This window comes from Pisolithus orientalis (assembly GCF_024613125.1).
Source record: "Pisolithus orientalis strain OTSU chromosome Unknown F5J12scaffold_20, whole genome shotgun sequence".
Classification (NCBI taxonomy): domain Eukaryota; kingdom Fungi; phylum Basidiomycota; class Agaricomycetes; order Boletales; family Pisolithaceae; genus Pisolithus; species Pisolithus orientalis.
Window position 1 is genome coordinate 68,884 of NW_026260801.1, and position 23,033 is coordinate 91,916.

A 23,033-nucleotide genomic window follows, 5' to 3' on the forward strand; every position below is an offset into this window, starting at 1 on the left:
TGATCAAGACAGCCAACAGACACAAGGGTGTATCCTACCTTGGGTGAGTATAGCACCTCTGTAAGTCTCAATTTAGTTACATCATTCCTGTTTGGTACTTCTACATATAACCAATTCCCCCATAGCTGTAGCATTAAAGAGTTGTTTGTTTGCAGCTGAGAATGACTTGGGCAGTATGCTCATTAGGGTCAAAAATCTCTCCTTGTAGGGGGAGATGTGGTGAGTGGATCTGGAATAATAGAGTTTGATGACATGTGCACTGATAGGGCTGTCAACACTCAATAGATCATGGAGTGTCATCTCATCATCCAGTGCATCCAAGGCATGGGCCAAGACAGCACCCTCTTCATCAGAGTCAAGTGTTACAGCATGAGCAGATCCATTTGTAGCAGTAGATGAAGCTTCTTTCTTTTTATCAGGATCAGGACATTGAGACTTATAGTGCTCCCTCAACCCACAGTTCCAGCAGGGTCCATGCTGGCAAGTGTGCCCTCTGGAGCTTCCTCCTCAACCTCTCCAACTCCCTCATCCTCAACTGGAGGAGTTCCCAGGGGTCATGTCCAAGGCTATGTCACCTTTGCAGGTTCTTTGCTTTGGGCATGAGTGCTGTGTCTCCTTGTGGCTTCATCTTTCTGATTCCTCAATAATAAGGGAGATGAGAATATTGTAGTTTGGGTTGGGCTGTACAAATGAGCAGTTGTGAGCTGACCAGATGCGAAGCTGGTGAGGTATTTGGGTAAGGATTGGATGATGGTTGATTGATAGTCCTTTTCTTCAATCTGTACACCAACAGCTGCTAACTTGTCTCTCTTCATACACAGAATGTCCAAGAATTGGCAGACATCACCATCAGCAGGGCATTGCATGCCTAGAAACTTCATTCACAGGTCCATTTGAGCATAAGCTCCCTTTTTGGTGTACTCACAAATGATCTCATTCCACATGGCTGCAATGCTGCTAAGGCTACACACCCAAAGGGCAGTGGAATCAGGGATCTGTTGAGTAAGTAAGTGTTTTGCCATATTTTTGCTTTTCTGCCACTTAGCAAGTTCATCAGTGTCAGGAGGGACTACAGTCACAAATCCATCTTGATCAGTGGAGGTTGTGCTGGCAGGGTAAGGAGAGGTTCCATCAAAATGGGACCATAGCTCCTTAGCTTTGACAGCAGTCTGGAAGTGAAGGGAAAATATCACCCAGTTTGCACCTTTGATATCAAGCTTTGGAATGTCGCCCAGGAGTGTGTCTGTGGTGACAGGGATAGCAGTGGTCATCAAGGGGAGATGAGGGTTGATTGGCAGTGAGAATATTGAAATGATGGTGAGATGTCATACAGGCTATTGGAGCTCAGGGCTCATAACCTGACAAGAATCTATACAGATGACTCAGTCACATGCAGATAGCAACAATGTCTAAATATATTCACCTATACAGATGACTAGGTGTGCAGTAAGTATAGTAAAGTAAGTGGAAAGGTATTGTACTCACCTCAGTTGCCTGCAGATAGCAACAACCTCTGAGGTGATGGGGTTTACAATGCAGAACTAAATACTGTAGTTGTAACAACGGATGTGAAACACCAGGTGTTGAACCTGTCTACACACAATAAGTATTGTCTCATTGTGAGACATGCTATGGTCTTTGTGGATAACAAGAAAACATGCACATGAGTGTGAGACATTGCAGATACAATAAGCATAAAGGTGCAAAGAGTTAGTTGCACATTCAGTAATAATGTGAAGTAAGAAAAAAGGGTCAAAAACAGAAAATAGTTCTCACAACTTGGAGTGGATGCATTCAGAACAGACTATGTATGACTTGCCAAATCTAACAGCCATCAGTCCACCCTTTGGGTGAATGAGCAACTCTATAATTATGTGAGTCCTTAGTATTCTAGTTGGAGGCCTGGCAAAGTGAACTCATGAGGCATTCAGAGTATTGTCTTGATGCCAATTTGTCAAAAATGACTTCCCCTTGTAGATGATAGTTGGTGCAATTGATCCACCATCAGCACAAATGGTCACCATCACAGTGATATTTTCACAATTTCCATCCTGCTGCTGATGTTGCATCTTCCTTTGTGCAGGACTAATGACATGCTGTCAGCATCCATTCCCAGGCTGGAAGCCAGTCTTATCTGCTGCCCAGATGCAGTCCTCAACAATATTATTATCCTTGATGGTGCTCTCATGTAAGTCACACCATACTTTGTGGGTGTGCTCATTGACTGCCTGCCCATGAGCAGAATCAAGTGGAGAACTCCAGTATGTGCCCAAGTGCTCTGAGTGCTGATCAAGGAAATGCCCAGTCCAATTCATTCCAACCCCTGTCTCTAGAAAAGAATTGCCAAGTCATGCTTGTAGGAGGGTGTCAACATGAAACTTGAGCCTCTTGTGATTGAGTGGGAAGCCTCTTGCTGCAAGGTCAAGGCAATACTCCACAATGCTCTCCTCCTCTTCAGATGTAAGCCAGGAATGATTCTCCTCATTTGCTTGTTGATGTTACACCCATGTCAGGGGTCTTTCCTTTTTTGGTTCCCCATGGTCACATGCATCATGTGCCTCGTTGCATCTCTCATAATTGTCACTATCCTAGGGGTTCATATGCTGCAAGGCTTGCTTGGATCTCCAGCTGTCAAGGTATTTCCAATACCTGTTGACACCATGCCCTTGCCCTGATCCGGTGTTCCACCACCCTCTCTGATGGATGACATGTTTTGTTCTTGTTCCAGTGACTCATTTCTGACTCATCTATGTTGATCATATGTTGTACTATAGTTCCAGTGTCTGGCTCCTCGCTGCACATTGATTGCACAGCTGGTATGGCCTTCGCTCCCTTCGCTACCCCCATCATATGACACCATATGACTCACTCTGCCTTATCTATTTGACTGATTGTTTCGTTGATTACTGTGGATATGCATTGCAACTGGTATGGTACTCATACTTAGGGGTATATAAACCCTCATACTTTACCTTGTATCCTCAGTTTTTCAATAGCTTGCAAATCAGCTTCATCCCTTTGCTTTCATCCTTGTTCCCTCTCTATGTGACTACCCCAGAGGATCACCAGCAGAGCAAACCTTTGTTGGACTTCAGCAATAACTGAGCCATAGGGGTTATGACATGTTCAGCCTGTAGACTCCCCTCATGTGCTTTGTGCCTATTCCATTTGAAGAAGTCACTGCACTCAGGCATAACAAAATTGAAAAACTCTGCACAGCTTTTGGGACTCATCAACCTCTTCATGAAAAGTCTACTCGTCCCTGGTTACTGAACTTCAACAAACCATCTCAACTCCAAACAAGGCTTGTTGGTTTCCCTACATGTAAAAACTGACTTGCCTTTGTCCTGCTTGTCAAACAAGATCGAGAAAGCACCCCTCTACCCTCAATCAAATACACCACTCTACAGGCAGCCATTAGGCTTTAATAGATCACCTCCCTAGAGTTAGTGCTCATGCCTCCCTACACATAAAGACACCTGTGCACACTACCCCTCTTGCTGACAGGTTTCTTTCAGGAAATAAATCCTCCCTCAGCTTTCACTGTCACTATCTGTAAAAGTGTCTAACCTGCAGAAATCGAGCCCTCCAGTCCCTCCTCAACCTAATCTGCTCAGACTTGGTAGGAATCCTCCCTTACCACCCATCCCTTTAGGACAACTCGGTCCTTTGGTTACTGCAACAAACCCCCAGTTATCTTATCTGTCCTGTTTTGGGGATTCAGAAATCACACTTAGTTCAGAAGAAGAAGATGATCAGAAGTCTGAAACTTCTTTTGGATCAGTCCTCAAAGAAGAACAAGAAGCATGTGTACAAGAAACAATGTCCATGATGATTGGTCATGGAGATTCAGTTCCTGAGATGCCCCCAAGGACCATTTTGGAAGAAGAACTGAGACAGAGGTTGGAAGAACAAAGAGTTGCCATGGTGGAGGAGCTCTGCTGGGCTATGCATGCAACTACTAGTGACCCATTCCCAACAGGTACACCTACTGACTTGGCTTTGCAAGAATGGTATTGTAGGAACTTCAGGAAGGCTGTACCCCCAGAGCTGTCTGCTGGTGGCAGCAGTAAGGGGAAAGCCACAGCTGATGATGATGATGCCTACTCAAGCTGCCCGCCCAACAAAGGTCAGGAGTTTAATGTCAGGCATCCCAGAGAATATGACAGAAGCCACAATGGGCTTCAGACCTGGATTATGCAGGTTGAAGGATATCTGAATCTGAACAGACACATCTACAACATGGAATCTCTCAAGATCTCATTCATGCTCACTTATATGACCAAGGGTGCAGCAGTGTCATTTGCTGAAAATTATCAAAATGAAAACAAGTTGCTCGACAGCTCAATCTACTACACCAAACCTTTCAGAGGTTTGTTGAGAGGCTGAAAGTGACTTTCAAATCTGGTGACCAGACTGCTCTCACAATATTGTGCCTGTCAGACATCCAACAAGGCAAATGAGAACTTGAGGCATATATCACTGAGTTCACTGGACTAGTAAACAAGGCTCAACTCAAGGAAGAATTGCGTGAAGCAGGGATCTTCTTTGGGAAAGGCTTAAACAAAGAATATTGCAATTGAGTTCTTAATTCTGGACACACCCCTTCCACAGTCATAGAGTGGATACAATGCATGGGAGAGGCTCGAACTGCAATTGCTATGAAGCATATCCTAGAAGGGAAGGAATCTCAGTATGAAAGAAAGTTTATTCATTATTGTGGAGGTTCCTGAGATCCTGATGTGATGGATGTCCACAAACACAACTGGAACATTAGATGTTCTGGTTCAGAAATTAAGTGCTTTAATTGTGGAGCCAAAGGTCACATCAAGCATGACTGTAAAGTCAAGGTGAAGACTCAACTGTCCAATGTCCATGTTGTTATAGCTGAAGATGGAACAAAGACCACTTATGTCAGAGATTGGGAGGCTAATGCAGAAGAGCAGAAGTTGTTGGGTTTTTAAAGGGGACTGATGAATCTCCTGCATCAGTCAGTCCCATTTTGGTGTTGTCCACTAAATGTACTTCTATAGATGATGAATCGAACATGCAAATTCATTGTCCTCTCAGTTTGGTCATTTTACTGGACTACAAAGCAGGAATATGGGCCTGTATCGACTCAGGTGTGGAAGTCTCCCTCATCTCAGAGAAGATGGTTCAGAAACTCAGAATCCCAACTTACCAAGTCGAAAAGAAGTTTAAAACAACCTTGTTCACTGGCAAGGATGAAGAATGGGTCACTCAGAAGGTAACCCTCAAGATGGAGATCAAGGAGCACATTGTACAGGTCAAGTGTTACATAGGCCCACTAGTCAGAAAAGAACATGTCCTTCTTGGGATGCCATTCCTCAAAGAGTTCAAGCCAAGAATGAACTGGGAAACCGGCAAAATAACTTGCTGGGATGACAGGTATGTCTATCCTGAAGGAAGTGACTGTTTCATAAAAGAAATAAAAATGGACTTGGGTGAAACACCCAAAGTGTCTATTAATAAAACCACATTGTCCACAGAACTTGAAGCCACTTTGGCAGGTACAAAAGAGGAAGTTGTGCTTCTGGAAATATACAAGGAGTTTGCCAAAGTGTTCACAGAAGATGATATACCTCTCCCAGTTCATAGGCCCAGGTTAGATCACAAAATCTGGCTTCATGACAACTTCAAACCGAAGAAAGCAGTGGTATACCCTATGTCCCCTGATGAACTTAAAGTTCTAGATGAGTTTTTGGACAAAAACCTAAAATGAAAAAAGATTTGACCATCAACTTCACTGCAAGTGGTGCCAGTATTTTTCGTAGCAAAGAAAGATGGGAAGAAGTGGTTGATTCAAGACTACTGCTATCTCAACTTGTTTACCATTCCGGATGCTCAGGCTCTGTTTGACAAGCTTGTCGAATCAAGATATTATGCTAAATTCAATATTCAATGGGGCTTTACAAATCTCAGGGTAAAGGAAGGAGACAAGTGGAAAGGAGCATTTATCACACCCAGAGGGTTGTTTGAACCCATGGTAATGTTCTTCAGACAGTGCAACTCACCTCCTTCTTTCCAGAGATATATGGATAAGACCTTTGAATCCCAACATGGAAAAAAAGTAGGATATATGGATGACATCACTGTCCATGCAAAGACTAAAGAAGAACTTCAGGAACATGTACACAAGTTCCTGAAGATCTGCAAGAAGGAAGGTTTGTGCCTCAAGATTAGTAAATGCTGCTTCAAGGCAGACCATAGCCCTCATGCAAAGAAGGACAGCCAGGAATGTTGGCAGTCATCCCTCACACAAGAACAAGTCATCAGTGCCAGAGAAAAAGAAAGGGAGTGAGTTAAGTGCTGGCTAAAATTCTTAAGTGCCCATGTATGGCATTCTGGTTTTTGACATATCTCCACCATTTCTGCAGATACCAAGACCATTCCCACACTCACTTGTAGTGCTCAGCCATGTGATCTTACCTTCCAAAATTGGAAAGGATTTGCACACTCCACACATTTCTACAGCACTCCCTCCAAAAAGATGCTCATTTTGCTAAATTCTTCTGATATGGCTGCCTCTACATCAATCATTTCACTTGTCCCCTTTGCTAGGGACCATGGCTACATATATCTACCAGGAGTTCCTACCAGCTTCCATCCTGAAGCATCCTGGTACATCCCACCCTTGTCTGTGCCCTCTCAGCCCATCCAGCTTGGACAGCATGTTCTTTTTGTCAGTATGACCTCTAGGAGGACATTCTTTGGTTGCCTCAGGTCTGTCATTTGCTTGGAAAGGTCTTATGTGGTCATTTCAGTCTCTCCGGTCCAAGAAGCATATGGATCCTTCCTCCCTGCTCCCTGCAATGTCTTCATACTGGTCTCATCCATCATTCTTCCAAGATTGTGACAGCTACAGTATAATCTACTGTTCTCCACTCTCCTTGATCACATCCATGATGAATATGATGCACATCTTGCCTTCTTGTTGCAAGATACAGCAGAAGACACTCCCCCTTCATCCTCTCTTCCAACAGAGCCTCATTCATGAAGTTTTTATTTGCTTCCCTGAGAGGATGGTTTGGGGGGGAAAGTTGTGATCCCCTATGCTCCTGTCACCCCACAGACCCCCAAAGCTTGACCCCTGTTGACATCTGACTCACCCTGTCCACTTTTGGATGTACTATATTGGCATCAGATCAGCACTGCCTCTCTGTCATCCCACCTTGGCCTAGAAGTGATCTCTTCAAGATGTGACATGCACAGCCTCCCCCTAATGCGATTCCAGTGCACTTTCCCAGTTCCTGACATTACTTGACTCATACTTTGATGTTGTGACTGTCTTTGACTCACCTATTGCCAATACTTACCAATCTTTTGACTTTGCTTACTGATTCTTTGCTTTTTGGCTTGCTAATCCTTACCAATGCTTACCAATGCTATCCAAGATGATTACCCATCACTTACATTCCTTACTCATCAGTTACCAATCACTTACCAAGTGTTTGCACCTTGTTTTCCAAGGGCAACACCCCTGTACTGTATATAAATCACTGTACTTAGATAGCAAAAAGGAAGACATCAGAGAGCCCCTCTCGCTCGCATTTTATCATCACTCAGTAATTCATTCAGCAGCTTTGATAGTTGAGACTTTATTAAGGGTCTAACTATCGTCTACTTTGCTTATCCTTGTCTATCATCAATATACTTCACTCCAAGTCCTCCCTGAGCTCAGTGCAGCTTAGGACATCGAATTAAGTTGTCATCCATCCTTCTGTAGGCTGACAGCAGTCTACCCTATTGCATTCTCTTGCATTCCCACTTCTTCTTCATCAGGAGCACCCCCAACCCTCAGCACTTGTCTTTGAGTGTTGTAGCTTGCAAAAACCCTCCCAAAGAACAGGTTCTACCATGTAGGTACTGCATAGGCACACCACCACTTGCTCTTTTTGTCTTTTGTGTTGGTTTTGGTTGGTATTCACCACTGAACCACACTTTGACTCACACCATCCTTGCCCAGAAAGGAGATGACAATGAGTGGCATCCATGTTCTTACCTCTCTCAGTCATTGGTTGGTGCTGAGCAGCACTACCAAGTCTATGACTTGGAAATGCTAGCCATCGTTCGCACTCTCAAGGCCTTCCATCTCTATCTTCTATCCCCAGTCAAACCAACCATGGTCTTTACTGATCACAAAAACCTCAAATATTACTGCAAACCCCAGCAGCTCACTCCTTGTCAAGCCTGCTGGGCCACTACCATCCAGTCCTACCCTATCTGGTTTTCCTGGCAGGCTGGTTGCCTACAGGTCCTGGCTGATACTCTTTCTCACAAAAATGAATCCTCGAAGCCCGCCCCCATTGCCACAGTCCTACCCCTGGACCCTTGGCTTTCAGAGGGGGTGGATCCCCAAATTTGTCTTGTTTTGCCCACTTTTTCTGTTACAAGGCTACAAAAACAACTAAAAATTAACCATCTCACAAGAATAGGATGTCTTCCCACATGGATACAATGGTCAAAGAACACCTCGAAGCTGTATTCTCACCCAGCTGAGAAAAAGCCCAAGGAGAATTGGCTGTCTGATGCTTGCCCTTTGGCAAATCCTGTAAAAGGAGTGTGAGGAGTTTATGCAATATCCACGGATCTGTATGAGCACATCAAAAACAATATGCCAAAGGACTTGACAGGTCCTGAACCCAAGGATAATGTGACTATTGCAAAAGACAGGACAAAAAGATTTGGAATGGTGTGTCTGTATATCCCTCCCAAAGATCACCACCATTGCATGCAGTCATATCATGACCATGAATCAGCAGGACATCCAGGACAAAAGGCAATGTTCACAAAGATGTGAAAGGAAGTATGGTGGGAAGGTATGGGAAAGGATATAGATATACGAGCTTATGTGGCAGGATGCCCTGTCTGTCAAACCACTAAAGTGGTGACTCACCCACCAACACTGCCCATTGTTCTGCATAATACACCCAAGACCATGTTTCCATTTCAACAAATATCTATGGATCTCATCACCGATCTCCCAGTCTTGGGAGAACAGAAGTATGACTCTGTTCTCATGGTTGTCAATCAAGGCCTCACAAAGGCTGTCCTGTTCCTTCCATGTCACAAGACAATTGATTCTGTCAGGATTGCCTAACTCTTCCATCAGTTCATTTATTCCCATTTTGGGGTTCCTGAATCTGTGATCTCCAATCACAGACCACAGTTTGCATCATCATTTACGAAGGAACTCTACAAGGCAATAGGGGTAACCCCTAAACTTTCGACAGGGTACCATCCACAAACCAATGGAGAAAGCAAATGGGTCAATCAAGAAGTGGAGGGATATCTTCAGTTGTATTGCACCAAAGCACCAAACTCTTGGGCAGCAAAACTTCCTTCTGCAGAATTTGCCCATAACTCCTGCATCCATTCTGTCCATCAAATGACACCATTTTCACTCCTCCTGGGCTATGACCTGTCCCCCTATCCAGAAGTTTGGCTAACTATGGTTCCCTTGGTTGACAAAAGGTTGGAAAGACTGGCCTCAAATCATGATGTTGCCATTCTTGCACACAAGAAAGCACAGGACTTGATGTGTTCACATTCAAAAGGGTCCTATACTCTGCCCAGAGTTGGAGATCAAGTGCTCCTGGATACTGGGCACTTGTGCATCAAAAACCAGTGTGACAAGCTTGCACCCAGGAGACTCAGGCCATTTAAGGTGACTCAAGTTGTCTCTCTGGTGGCCTTCCAATTGGACCTTCTGCCAACTTGGAAGGTACACCCAGTGTTCCATGCCTCTCAAATTTATCCTTACCAGGAAAATGACCTGTACAGTTGGTCCCTGCCTGCACCACTTCCAGAACTTGTGGATGATGAAATTGAATGGGAGGTCAAGTCAATAATAAATCACAAGGTTGATGGGCACAAGGGTAGATGGAAATATCTGGTTAAGTGGAAAGGTTTCCCTCATTCATCTAACACCTGGGAACCAGAGGAACATATAAAAGACCATGCCTCTGACACACTTGACCAGTACAAGCTCGCCTGTCACCTCAGGAACTAATGGACTCCCCTTGCTCTGTCAATATGGAGAATGACTATGCCAATCTCCCCCTCCCCAAATCCATTTATGACCCTGCAGCTGACTGGGATGACCTCTTCATCCCCCCCATCACTGTCTATGCCCTGACCTCACCTCCAATGACCACTGCCAGCTTTCCTGACTCATACCCCTCATCCCCCATCTTGCAGCCTTGTGCAACATTGCCCCCTGTTGCCCACCCTCTCTGGCCATGTCCATACGTGTCCTTCTCAGTTAAGAGGGTTCCTGCCCCCAAGGCCAGAGTCCCCCTCAGTGGCAACAGTTACCAGCAGGGAAAGGGAAAGGGTAAGGCGTGAGCTGACAATGACACCGGTGGTTGAGTAGCCAAGACTGATACCCCTGATGCTCCCAAATCTCCCCACTTATGCACCACCTACACCACCTACTCCAATGGCACCCACCATGCAGCTCTTGACCTCCTTGCCTTGGCAGCCCTTGCCAGGGATGATGAGCCACAATTACCAATTGCAGCAGCTGACTACCTGGGTGTTGTTAGGGCACTTGATGTCTTCCATGATGGGGACCACATTGATGGGTGCTCACCAGAATGGGTTAAGTATTTTGGGTTGCTGTCTGGGGTCTGCAGAGTGACAGACATGATTAATTCTGCTGTCTTGAAGATACGCACCTGGAAACTTAGTGGCACTGCACCCCTGTTGGAGGTAATCATGATCAACATGCTGGAAAGAAGCTCCTTGGGACTTTTAGAAGCTGTCAGCAGTGGGGCTTACCATCATCTTCTCCATCAGCAGATCAGCAAGTTCCTGGCTCCCCCAGCTTCTCAACTTCTTGGTCGCATTTGCCTGAAACAAGAGGAACCATTGGTTTCCCACAAGGAATGAGAGAAGAAGGTAATGGAACAGGAGAAAGTCAATCAGTGGAAAGCACTGGAGTTGTCCTATGTGGACTCAGCAGACTTATATAAAGAGGTTGGTGCTCAGTTAGGCACAGGGACTCACAGCTCCACCTGGGAGGTCCTCATACAGGACGCTTCGTGGGCAGGAGTCCATAAGAACTATCAAAATGCCATCCACACCACCAATCCCCTCCCCACCAATCCCTTTGTCTCTGTCCCTTTTGATCAGCTCTGTTTCTATCCTGGAGGGCAGTCCCCCATCCCAGCTGACCATGTCCTCTACCAACATGCATGTTTCCAGTGCCATTACTTGGGACACTGGTCCTGCCAGAATGGATGTGGCTCCCATTTCACCCCTGCCCTCAAGGAACCACCAACCCCATTGCCTTCATCACCTGTCACTTCCCACACCCATTCCTGCATTTATACCACTTGCCAACCCCTTTCCTCACACCTGGCTCATCCTCATGGGTCTGAGGACCTTAGAGGGGGGGCAATGTTATGCCTGTGTCAGGGGTCTTTCCTTTTTTGGTTCCTTGCAGTCATGTGTGTCATGTGCCTCATTGCATCTCTCATAATCATCACTATCCTAGGGGTTCATATGCTGCAAGGCTTGCTCAGATCTCCAGCTGTCAAAGTATTTCCAATACCTGTTGACACCATGCCCTTGCCCTGATCCAGTGTTCCACTGCCCTCTCTGATGGACAACATGTTTTGTTCTTGTTCCAGTGACTTGTTTCTGACTCATCTATGTTGATCATATGTTGTACTATAGTTCCAGTGTCTGGCTCCTCACTGCACATTGATTGTGCAGCCGGTATAGCCTTTGCCCCCTTCACTACCCCCATCATATGACACTGTATGACTTGCTCTGCCTTATCTATTTGACTGATTGTTTTGTTGATTACTGTGGATATGTGTCATGATGTGTCTTGTCATGACTGGTACAGTACTCATACTTAGGGGTATATAAACCCTTGTACTTTACCTTGTATCCTCAGTTTTTTGATAGCTTGCAACTCAGCTTATTCCTTTGACTTCATCCTTGTTCCTTCCCCATCACAATCTCAGAAGAACTCACCAGTGGAAGTAACTGTCATATTTTGTCAATACCACTGAGCCATAGGGGTTACAACAAGTTCAGCCCAAAGACTTCCCCTCATGCCACTCATGCCTAGTCCATTTGACAAAGTCACTCAGCTTGGGCATAACAGTGGTGGTGGTTCAAGTGCCAGTAGATGACTGTATATCAAAGGGTATGAACACAAGTGCCATTAGGGATGGTAACAGGGAACAAACATAAGATTCAGGGAGTTCCAGCCCATTGCTTAGGGGTTAAATTCATCATCCACCTGTCCACCTTGCAAATGACAGTATTCACAGTTGTTACCTCTCAATGCCAGGACGAGTAGGGGTAATGTAAAAGGAACAGTGCTTTGCAGAGGAAGACCCAACCCAGTGCCAGCCAAGACCAAGTAAAGCATGACTCGCAATCCGAGACCAGTTTACATAAGCAACTGCCGGCCCGAGTCTGCCGGGCTGCATTATCATCCTGACATGCACTCAGCCTCATGTCCACCGCCTGGCCTGATAGGCTTAAACGGTTTCCTTCGACCACCCGCCACCAGGCAACCCTGTGCCAAGGCTCACATCGACCTCCAACCATGTCCGTAGCTCAGCCTCTGCGAATCTCATGTACGACGTTCGAAATTTCCATTCCCCAAGATTCTGAAGACTGACGCCGATGAGGCAGATATTGAGCTGCAGAATAGGGAGGATAATATTGAACTTATCGAGTTAATCCTCCCCGGTTGTCGACGCAGTATTCGATCACAGAGTAAAAGCCTCTTTCGGGAAGACTTCCCTCAGCCTCTGTAAGAGTGTCTGTTTGACGCGCTTACCGCTCCTGAAGTTCTTTGTACCCAATAGTACCGTTGAAGGCGAAGCCCTCTCTTTATCCGTTCATAGGAAAACGTGGTATTCTAAATTCATTCCGGCCGTTAAGGTCGTCCGAATCAAAGTCAAGGATGTGCTATCTAATTCGCCAGAGCAGAGTAAGTCAGAGGATGAACTAGCCCCTTCTTCCGTGTTCCATTTAAACGCCCGTAGAGTTTCAGACAATGCGCAACAAGTTGGACATCATTATTGGACTCTCACCCAGTAGCACCCCGGTCGACGTGCAATTGGATGGAGCCTCTAGGGTTCTGATGGAGCATCTACAGAATGTAATGTCTGCGCCTCCGAACACTGGTGACCTTCGTCCTACCACTGAGGACCTCCTTAATGAGTGCCCTCGGTGAGTGTGTTCAACCTACCACTGCACAAATATCTCACATTTCTACGCTAGTTTTCGGGTATTGGTAATCGGGCAGGTAGTGAACACTGGCCGCCGCCGCAGAGTTTATTTTTAACGACGATATCATTTCAGTCTGGTGTCGGGAAATCTACACTGATTGGCCAAGCCTTTGGAGTCGAACAGGCAGTTGAGTAACCGAGAACATGTGCATGTTCTTTGTTCATGAAATTCCCAGGTCGCCGAGGATGACAAGCCGGGAGAAGCTGATATTGAGAAAGAACTTATCTCGCCGCAGAACGACCGGTTTGTCTTACATGACAGCAAGGGCTTCGAACCGGCGGAACGCAACAACTATAGCGATGTGAAGACGTTCATAGAAAACCGCAAACATCAGCCACATATCAAAGATCAATTGCATGCAGTCTGGTAAGCCAATCCAAGATGATCATGGAGACCCTGACGGACGGTTATGCCATAGGCTGTGCTTCCGAACGCCCCTCGTACATCAAGGCGAACGGCTTATGGAAAAAAGCGCAGAGAAAATCTTGCGAGAAGATATGGGTGTTATCGGGGACAGTAAGCAAATCAGCACTTTTGTCATCTTCCAACCTCTTGATTGCCGTTAGTTCCCACCATAGTGGTATTCACGAAATATGACAGGCTTCTGGACAGCTTGGACCTGCAGGGAGTTGCCAACCTTGGCTCAGCTGCAGAAGAGTACTTAAAAGAGAATTGCATCAAGCCCATCCAGGAGTTCACCGCAAACCCAAACCTAACACATCTCCCAGTTAGCTGTGGTAGGTTTAATTCATTTTGACTCCGCTCCACGGTCCAACTGCTGTGTTATTAGAGGACGGCGGGCGTAGACAAGGGATTAAGGAACTGATTGAGCTCACCCATGAGAAGGTCACTGCGACTTTTGGGTCCCAGCTGGGCATACCATCCCCAGTTTCGGTCGTGACCCAAATGGCACAGAGAGTCTCGCCAAGGTTGAAAATTGAGGGATCGATAACGTAAGTTGCGCTCACTTGTTTCCATACCACGACCTGAAGTCGTATTCTCATATAGTGTTGGCAAGCAGAGTAAGCAACCGTGTATGGTTGGCAACTATGTGAAACATTGATACCCATGTTTTGAAGGATATTGGAGTGCGCTGACTTCTGGTGCCAATTTTGGCAACCATACGATTCTTGAATGCCTTGCTGTTATTCATACTGACATTGTGTCCGTCTGGAATTTCAATGACCCATCTCAAGTGAGTGTCTCAATCACCGCCGCAGTGATCTACTAAATGATGCCTGTCCCGTAGTATCTCTATAGCACTGAATTTCGAGAACTGATGATAAACCTGGTGGGGACCATTGATTCGTCGACGCCGCGTCTCCCTCGCGCTGATAGTACCAAAAACACATGCGAGTAAGTGTTACTGTGTAAGCCGCCACTACATCACACTTATGAGGAGTCACTCACCAAGGTCAGGAGCTCCCATCTTGCTTGCTCTGCCTATAATTCTGCCGTTTAAAGTGGGACTGGGTCTTGCACAATGGGTTCACGAGATATATCAGCGACTGTGGGTGACATTATATTCGGTATTTCCTACGAGTAAACTCTCCTTAGACCGGACGTGCATCGCAAGTTCATGGCTTATGTTGTCGATCTGGTCCACATCTTGGAGATATTGTTCGCACTCACTGCCAACAACAACGAAAAGAAGCTTTCCCGTGGAGCCATTGGTTTGGCTCTCAACGCATACTATCAGTCAGCAATACAGCGCGAGGCTCGCGAGCAGATCATGAGTCGAGACTATATAATCCCGGGCCGCGACGCCGTCCTCGACGAGATCGTTTCTTTACTTGGGATGAGTGTGGTTGACGACCGAGGCATTACCAGGGACCTTGCCAATATTCGACCTGGGGATCTGGAGCGAGACGATAAGTGGTTTACCGTTGCTGACAATTCGCACTCGTTCAATCGTTGAGCTACTCTTTATTGAACTACGAGGTTCTCGTTTCTTTCACTGTTATAATCGCATTTTGTAGTTGTACTACGACATACTTGGAGTGCATATGATCTAGCAGATTTACAGCCCTTTGTCCCTGACAGCAAGCTCGCGAGTGTAACCACAAGATGGTCCCGAACGGTGCGGCCAAGGTGGCAACCTTGGGTACCAATAAAGTACCCAATGGTTTGTGTAATCTCGGTTCCAGATCAAAACTCACGTCCCATTGTGCAGGATGAGTATGGGCGCTTCGATCAACGGACCATTCTGTGGGCTGTGATCCAGCATCTGGACAGGGTTTCCCGTCGGTGTAAGTGCGTCCGCCTCCATCAAGTGCAGCATAGTTGGCGTGGAGTATTATTCACTTGCATTTCCACAGGGACCTCGCCCGCCAAGGCTGCTCCCGTCGACTTTGTAAACAATAGAGAATTGGCCATCGACATCCTGGAACCCAGCTAGCTCAATGGAATTACCGCAGCGTCTGGCGAGAAATGGGTTGTACCTATGGTGTGTAGGGACTCACAGGGTTTGTTGAAGTTGCAGATCCAGCGCAGTGTGTGTCCTGCGAGGGAGATTCAGCAGCATAGTCTGCATGAAAGTACGTGAGCATCTGGTGCGACGACGGGAAAAGGTGTCCCGTGCATATGACGAAGGTGCCATTTCCTCGGTCGATAACTTCCAGTGCCCTTGGAAAACCGACAGTTGCCCACAGACCAACGTCCGGGAGTGGATCCACCCCATATAGCAGTGTCCACATCGAGATCCTTCTATTATCATATGATGTTGCAACTTGTATATCAATGTTGCCGGAGCTAATTGCATACGTGAATGTTACACTGGGTGTGACAAGGATGGCCAGGGCTGGGAAGTTCGTGTCAACAAGTGACAAGGTTACATAAGTGGCCAGCAGACGAACCTCTGATGAACCTTAGATGAACCTTAGACAAACCGGCCTTTTTTCTGTGCCTCTATTTTTGACAGGTTATGTATCACCACTAACCCTTTTTTTACCCCTTGTCCCTTGTTCTTACAAGCTCATTTTCACATATATATACTTCACTTCTCTCACTGACAAAACCCTCAGTCATCTTGCCCATACTCAGGCAGTGGCTGAGGTATAGTTATCCCTTGTATTCATTTTACACCTTACTAATTGTATGTTAGCTATTTTCTATTTAGGTGAACAACCCAGTCATCTTGCCCATACTCAGGCAGTGGCTGAGCTATTTTCTATTTAGTTTTTGTCAGTTCGTGCTGATAACTAGGTCATAAACAGTTGCACAGATGCAGCTGAAACAGATACATGAGAGGATGATTAGATTGAGAAGATGTTTTTGAAGCAACATGTGCAAAGGTTGCTAGTTGTTGAGCTGCTCTGCAACCATTAGAACAGTTCCTGTTGCACTGCAATGGGATAATGTAAGATACAGGGGAATGTAATTCCCCTCTGCCATCATGTATCGATGGAGTACTTATATATCAGTCTTTGCATGTCACTACTGTAAGCTGCTGGGGAAGTGACTGTGGATAGTGTAGAGTAAAGAAGCAAGTGGGCAGAGGTGCAAAGCACCTCCTTGCTGTGATGAGATAGGGGCCTGTGAGATGAGCATTAGCTGTGTATCCCAGGTGTTAGAGCCCATGTATGGCTTGTGCACATGTGTTACATGAGAGCCATGAACCTATTGTCACCTTGTAGTATGGGAGAGCCCAACTGATGAGTGTCACCATGTAGGTTTTGTGGGTAGGGTGAGAGCAGAAGGCTACTTAAGTTAGCCTAGACACAGAACTCAGACTTGAAATGATGAAGTCTATATTATCTACTAACTTAGACACAGAACTGTGTAGGTAGTGAGTAAAGAAAGGTGTACTTTAGTAGTGGAAGAACACTGTACCTCAGACTTGAAATGACAAAGTCTGAGGTGTAAGGTAAGATGAAGTGTAAACTAAGTACCTAACATATTATGTAATCAACTTGGTGTAGACTGGACAGCATACTGTTCTCCAACAGTAGTACAGCTGAGCCTGAGAGGAAATGTTGTCATGAGGAATGGTGCAGCTGTGGTTTGAATTGTCATTGTCAGTTACAAGCAGGCTGGGGAGTAAGTGTCATCATGGACTATGGGAGAGCCCAATAAATGAGTGTCACCATAGCATACAGCTGAGCCCAAGAGTAAGAGTCATTATGGAGAATGGCTGGGCAGAGGTTAGAATTGTCATCATGGGGTACAAGCCAGCTGTGGGATCAGGGTGTAGCCACTGCAATATGAGTAGTCCCAGGTAAGTGCAGAGTTGGGTGTCTCCAGAAGGTATGGATGAGCTCAGCCCCTGAGTTCACCCCTGGCAACACTGTCATGCAAGCCAGCCCAACACCAATGCCATGCTAGCCATCCTGGCAACACTGCCATGTGGGCCAGCCCACCACCAATGTCATGCAGGCCATCCTGGGATGAATGCCATGTGAGCTGGGCCAACACCAATGCAATATGAACAGGCCCAATACCATTGCCATGCAGGCTGGCACAACACCAATGCCATGCTGGCTGTCCTGGCATTGATTCCATGTGGGCAGACCCAATACCAATGCCATTCAAGGTGTCCCAGCACCAATGCAATGTGAGCCAGGCCAACAACAACCCAGGACTAATGCCATGGAAGCCATCCTGGCTGGCACTGATTTAATGTGAACCAGCATAATGCCAATGCCATGGAAGCCATGCTGGCACCAATGCCACATGCTCCAGCACATTGCCACTGCCATGGGGCCATCATGGAAGCTGTCCTGGCACCAATGTATTGTGAGCCAGCACTGGCACCAGGTCCATGTGTTCCAGCACATCCCCAATGCCATGGGGCCATCATGCAGGCCATCCAAGCACCATTGGAATGTGTTCCAGCACAACACCAATGCCATGGAAGCCATCCCAGAACCTATGCCATGTGTTCTGGCACATCCCCAATACCATGAGGCCTATCATGCAGGCCATTCTGGCACCATTGTAATGTGTACCAGTACAAGACCAATGCCATGGAGGCCAGCCCAGCACCAGTTCCATGTATTCTGGCATATCCCCAATGCCACAGGTCCATCATGCAGGCCATCCCAGCACCTTTGTAATGAGTGCTGGCACATCCCCAATGCCATGAGGCCATCATGCAGGCCATTCTGGCACCATCGTAATGTGTTCTGGTGTAAGTTAGGTAAAAAAGCAAAGCTAGGGAGTGCAGGGGACTCCTAGGGCTTGATAGAAAAGGGTCTAGTTTGACCCAGAGGAGCTCTGAGCTTGGAATTGAGAAAAGAGGTGAAGGAGTGGCTGGAGTTGGTCAAAATGAATGGAGTGGGGAAACAAGTGAATAATGGCATCTGGAAGTTGTCTGGGAGTGCCTCAAAGAGGGCTTGTCACAGTCTTTCATTTGCAGTCTTCACTTGTCACTGTCTTGCAGTCTGGTTCTTCCTCTTTTTTGATTTGTGTACTCTAGATCTACACTAGTGCACAAAAATGCTGACCAAGCTACCAAAAATGCACCACACAGGTAGGCTAAGTATCACTAATGTAAATCAAAGCAAAAATACAGTAGAAAAGATAAAATAACTAAATCCCCTTAGTAGGGAGTACCTATTCCCTACATCTGAGGGGGACTTGAGAAAATGACTGTCCTCAGTCAATGAAAAAAGGGGGGTTGGAAATGAAGGAACAGGTATCATATCAAAGACAAGTCCAGAAAATGAAAGGCATCAAGCTTTGAAACAGAAACAAGGAGACCATATCAAGAAAAAAGGAAAAGTCCACATGACTCACTTCACCAACCCACAGGGGATGTGAGCAGAATCAGGAAGGAAACTGGCACAGGCACATGGCTGGGGAGAAGGTTCAGCCAGAGGGGGCTACAAACTCAAACTGAGTGCAGAGGGGACAGGTGAGGTTGTTCTGGAGAGGACAGAGGTGAAGCAGGGGGAGGTACCTGTGAACTCAAACTACCATGACCATGAGCCAGGGCCCAGAAGTCAAGCCACTCCCTGAGAGTTCACCCAAGAGCCTCTTGAGGGATCTCCTGACCTGTAGGTAGTACAACTTGGCCATGAATAATCCTGCACCTGCCCAACACCAGATACGAAGTGCACACACTGCACTGAGCTCAAACATGACCTTCTTGACCACAGAAGAAACAGAAACTGAACCTCTTGAGGGCAGAAGGTTGCTTTGAGGCTCCATGATGAACAGGGGAGTCATTTGAGCAAGGGCTGAGTCGAGGGGGACTCTTCGAAGTCAAACTGGGCTGTGGGGAGGGCTTACTCAAGGCTGAATGAGAATTCAAGTCATTTGAAACCAACTCGAAGTGAAGTTGGATGCTACTTGGAGCCCCTTGCTGAGGAACAGGGACACACAGGCTTGAAACCGGTCGAGGGGGACCATTCAAAGTTGAACTGAAGCAGTGAGAGGGTCTACTCGAAGCCAAAGGTTCACTTCGAAGAGGACTTTGGCTATTCAAAGCTGAAGGGGGCTTGACTTGATGAGGGGGACTGTTCAAAGTTGACTCAAAGCAGTGAGAGGGTCTACTTGAGGTCGAAGGTTCATTTTGAAGAGGATACTGGCTATTTGAAGCTGAAGGGGGCTTGACACGATGAGGGGGGTCTGAACTCCACCATTTTCCTGTGCCATCACCAACCAGCTGGTTCACCAGCACATACCTGGTGTGACGAATGACATTGATGAAGTGCCAGGAGAGGTCTGGGGCATGCTGGGGGAACCAGCAAAGGAGGCTGGTCACCACCTTCTTTGTGAGCTGTAACAAAAGGCCTCAAACAAAGAGCCTTGACTGTGCCTTGATGTCCAAAATACCCTGCTTTACAAGATGCAGGAACTGCTGCTGGAAACTTCGAAGGTACTGCCCTAGGGACAAGAGCGAATCAAATTTGAAGGTACAAGCCTTCTCGAGAAAGGCAAGGAGTTTGTTGAGGGGGTTGAGATCATCTCCTGGCTGCTTGAGCTCAGGGTACTGCTGGATGACCAGGTCTACAAATCAATCCCATTCACCATTACTAGGCTTGATGAAGTGCGACCAAAGCTTTGATGAGCTTGGAGGTGCAAACTGAAGTGCAACTCGGATGGTTACCTTGTCTTCAAAGACTCTCCTTTCCTCGCAGTACCTGACTACCTGCTTGAAGTAGTCTTGAAGGTCCTGTGGGTCTCCCGAGAACTCAGGCCTTCCTGCTGAAGGGAAAATACAGCTGCACATAAGTACCAAGGACTCGAAGTGAGCTCAAAGGTCTATGATGCAATCCCGAAGGTTTCGATGACTCAGACAGTGAGTGCGAACAGTGAAATCATGAGCTCGAAGTGGAAATACTCAAGTCAAAGGGCCAAAATGTGAACTCGAGCACTCAAGGGGCACAGTCCACCCAGATACGATCCCAAAGGCTAGAATTTGACCAGTAACACTAAGACACGAATACTAGTGATGTAGATTTGAACCCGAAGCCCTGAGGAGGTGACCAAGAATGACTGCAAAAACTGCGAAACAAGTGGGAGGGCTTCAGCACAACTAAAGATGACTGCTGGAGGCGAAAACGAGAGCACAAATAGCAGAGGTACAACCCTGGAAGACTGAGGGGTTCTCGAAGCCAGTTCGACAGGGACTCAAGCAGTTTGGAACAGCGCCAAAGGGCAGAGAATACAATGACGGGCGACTGGGGACAGTGACCTGCAGCACTAAGATGCCGAAAACGAGCCAGAAACACTGCCAAGAGTAAAACTCTGGCAGAAGGAGGGGGAGAGGGTGATTCTGGGGGCAATGTGCCCAAAAGCGACTTGGTGCAACTTCAAATGGGTGTGGACAACTCCTACGGGCCGAGAAACAAGCGCTGGCGATGATAAACAGCTAAAGACAGCAGAAACACGGCAGGATAAGGCCTAGAGTAGCCGAAGCGATGGTCCAAGTGGCTCAAAGGGGTCTTGAATGCGAAAAATGCGGTTCAACGGTGACTGGAATGGGGTGAGATGGCCGAAAATAATGGGGAACAAGCAAGGGTGATGCAGAAGACCTTGTACAACCAAAAATGCAGAGAGAAACTGCTTCGAACAGCCAAAAATGCGACTGGAGAGGACTCTGGGGGGGGGAGGGGGAAGGCACACAAATGTGGCAAGAAGTGCTGAAAAAGGCTGGGAAGGGAGTCTACTGGCAGATAGGCGATTGAAGGCGATGAAACGGCGTGCTAGGAGGCCGAAAACGCGCTGGAAAAAATGACTTCAAGAGGGTAAAATGCGACCTGAGGGCCCTTGAAGGCAAAATGCCTGAAAACGACTTGACAGAGGGTTCGAGCAGCTCAAAACAACTGGCTATGAGTGAAAAACGAATGCAGGCGACGACCTACGACTCCCGAGGGCTAAGATCGCGAAGTAAAACCTGCCAAAAAGCGAAAATGAGGCAGGAGGAGGAGGAAGGGATCCAAGCAAAGCAGAGCCCCTCACAGTGGGCTCCAGTTGTAAGTTAGGTAAAAAAGCGAAACTAGGGAGTGCAGGGGACTCCTAGGGCTTGATAGAAAAGGGTCTAGTTTGACCCAGAGGAGCTCTGAGCTTGGTATTGAGAAAAGAGGTGAAGGAGTGGCTGGAGTTGGTCAAAATGAATGGAGTGGGGAAATGAGCAAATAATGGCATCTGGAGGTTGTCTGGGAGTGCCTCAAAGAGGGCTTGTCACAGTCTTTCATTTGCAGTCTTCACTTGTCGCTGTCTTGCAGTCTGGTTCTTCCTCTTTTTTTATTTGTGTACTCTAGATCTACACTAGTGCACAAAAATGCTGACTAAGCTACCAAAAATGCGCCAGACAGGTAAGCTAAGTATCACTAAGGGCCTGTTTGGTAACACAATTAAGTCTGATTGAAGTGAATTTGAACCCTACCTAATCATGAGAACTTGAATGAAATCTCATGGTCACAAGTGTGGCATGACTCCAATCATGGGAACAAAATTGAATGAGATTGGATTTTGCTGATCATGCTGATCATATTAGCCCCCAATGTCTCCCTCAACTTCAATTGCACAACAGTGGCAAACTACAAAAGAAAAAGGCAGCATTATGCAGAAGCATCAGTGTGTAACCATCCTAGCTACAAGAGGTGGTGTAGTTGAATCAGAGATAGACAAGTAGTTGCCCTAGCTGCAGGAGCTGCTGCTGCTGTCACAACTCTTTATGCAGCTTCACTTGAGAAAACTCCCAAGCACACTTCTGTTCTGACTGGTCAGAAATGGGTAGATGAGATTTGCACTGGCCATCCCCTGCAATTCCAGGAGAATATTGGTATGGCTCAGCCCACATTCTATCAATTGGCATATACTCTATGGACAGTGGGCAAATTGTGACCCACCTGTAACCTTACAGTGGAGGAACATCTTGCAATCTTCCTCTACATTAGTGGTGCTCAAGGTGGCTCTGGAAGTGCTGTCTGTGTTCTGGCACTGGCTCTGGAAACATGTTCTGGCCACTACATTTTCAACTCCAACAAGCCAAACAGTGCAGCATCCTGTCAGACTCAAAATAAATTACAGTAGTTTTAGCAGGATATCAAATAATTAAATAGCTAAGTCTTGAAGAACAATGCCCTGCAAATCTCTCTGCAAAAGTCTCTTCAGACAACTTGATGAAACTAGCTTGCAGGTAGCAATGGCCAGGCTGGAAAATGCGCATTGTGAAATTGATAGTAGCGATAATAGCAATTCAACCACAACATACAGGGATTCTGATTCATCTCAGAGCATCCTCTTCATTACTCTGCCATCTCCAATCTCGATGGATTCCAACTCCAGTGTTTCTGATG

The 23,033-nt window shown here is 46.5% G+C and overlaps 2 protein-coding genes across 2 annotated transcripts; one reads left to right on the top strand and one right to left on the bottom strand.

Moving 5' to 3' along the window:
* Positions 1 to 13,156: 13,156 nt before the first annotated feature.
* Positions 13,157 to 15,202, top strand: F5J12DRAFT_839937 (uncharacterized protein; the record flags this gene model as incomplete). Its single annotated transcript, XM_051746091.1, has 10 exons — positions 13,157 to 13,224; positions 13,329 to 13,410; positions 13,460 to 13,650; positions 13,703 to 13,800; positions 13,851 to 14,021; positions 14,075 to 14,237; positions 14,374 to 14,479; positions 14,534 to 14,640; positions 14,699 to 14,794; positions 14,842 to 15,202. The coding sequence occupies 10 exons, from the start codon at positions 13,157 to 13,159 to the stop codon at positions 15,200 to 15,202; spliced, it is 1,443 nt and encodes a 480-aa protein (XP_051598705.1).
* Positions 15,203 to 15,627: 425 nt separating this feature from the next.
* On the bottom strand, positions 15,628 to 16,096 carry F5J12DRAFT_839947 (uncharacterized protein). The gene has a single exon (XM_051746092.1). The coding sequence runs from the start codon at positions 15,978 to 15,980 to the stop codon at positions 15,726 to 15,728; it is 255 nt and encodes an 84-aa protein (XP_051598706.1). The 5' UTR covers positions 15,981 to 16,096; the 3' UTR covers positions 15,628 to 15,725.
* Between the last annotated feature and the right edge of the window lie 6,937 nt (positions 16,097 to 23,033).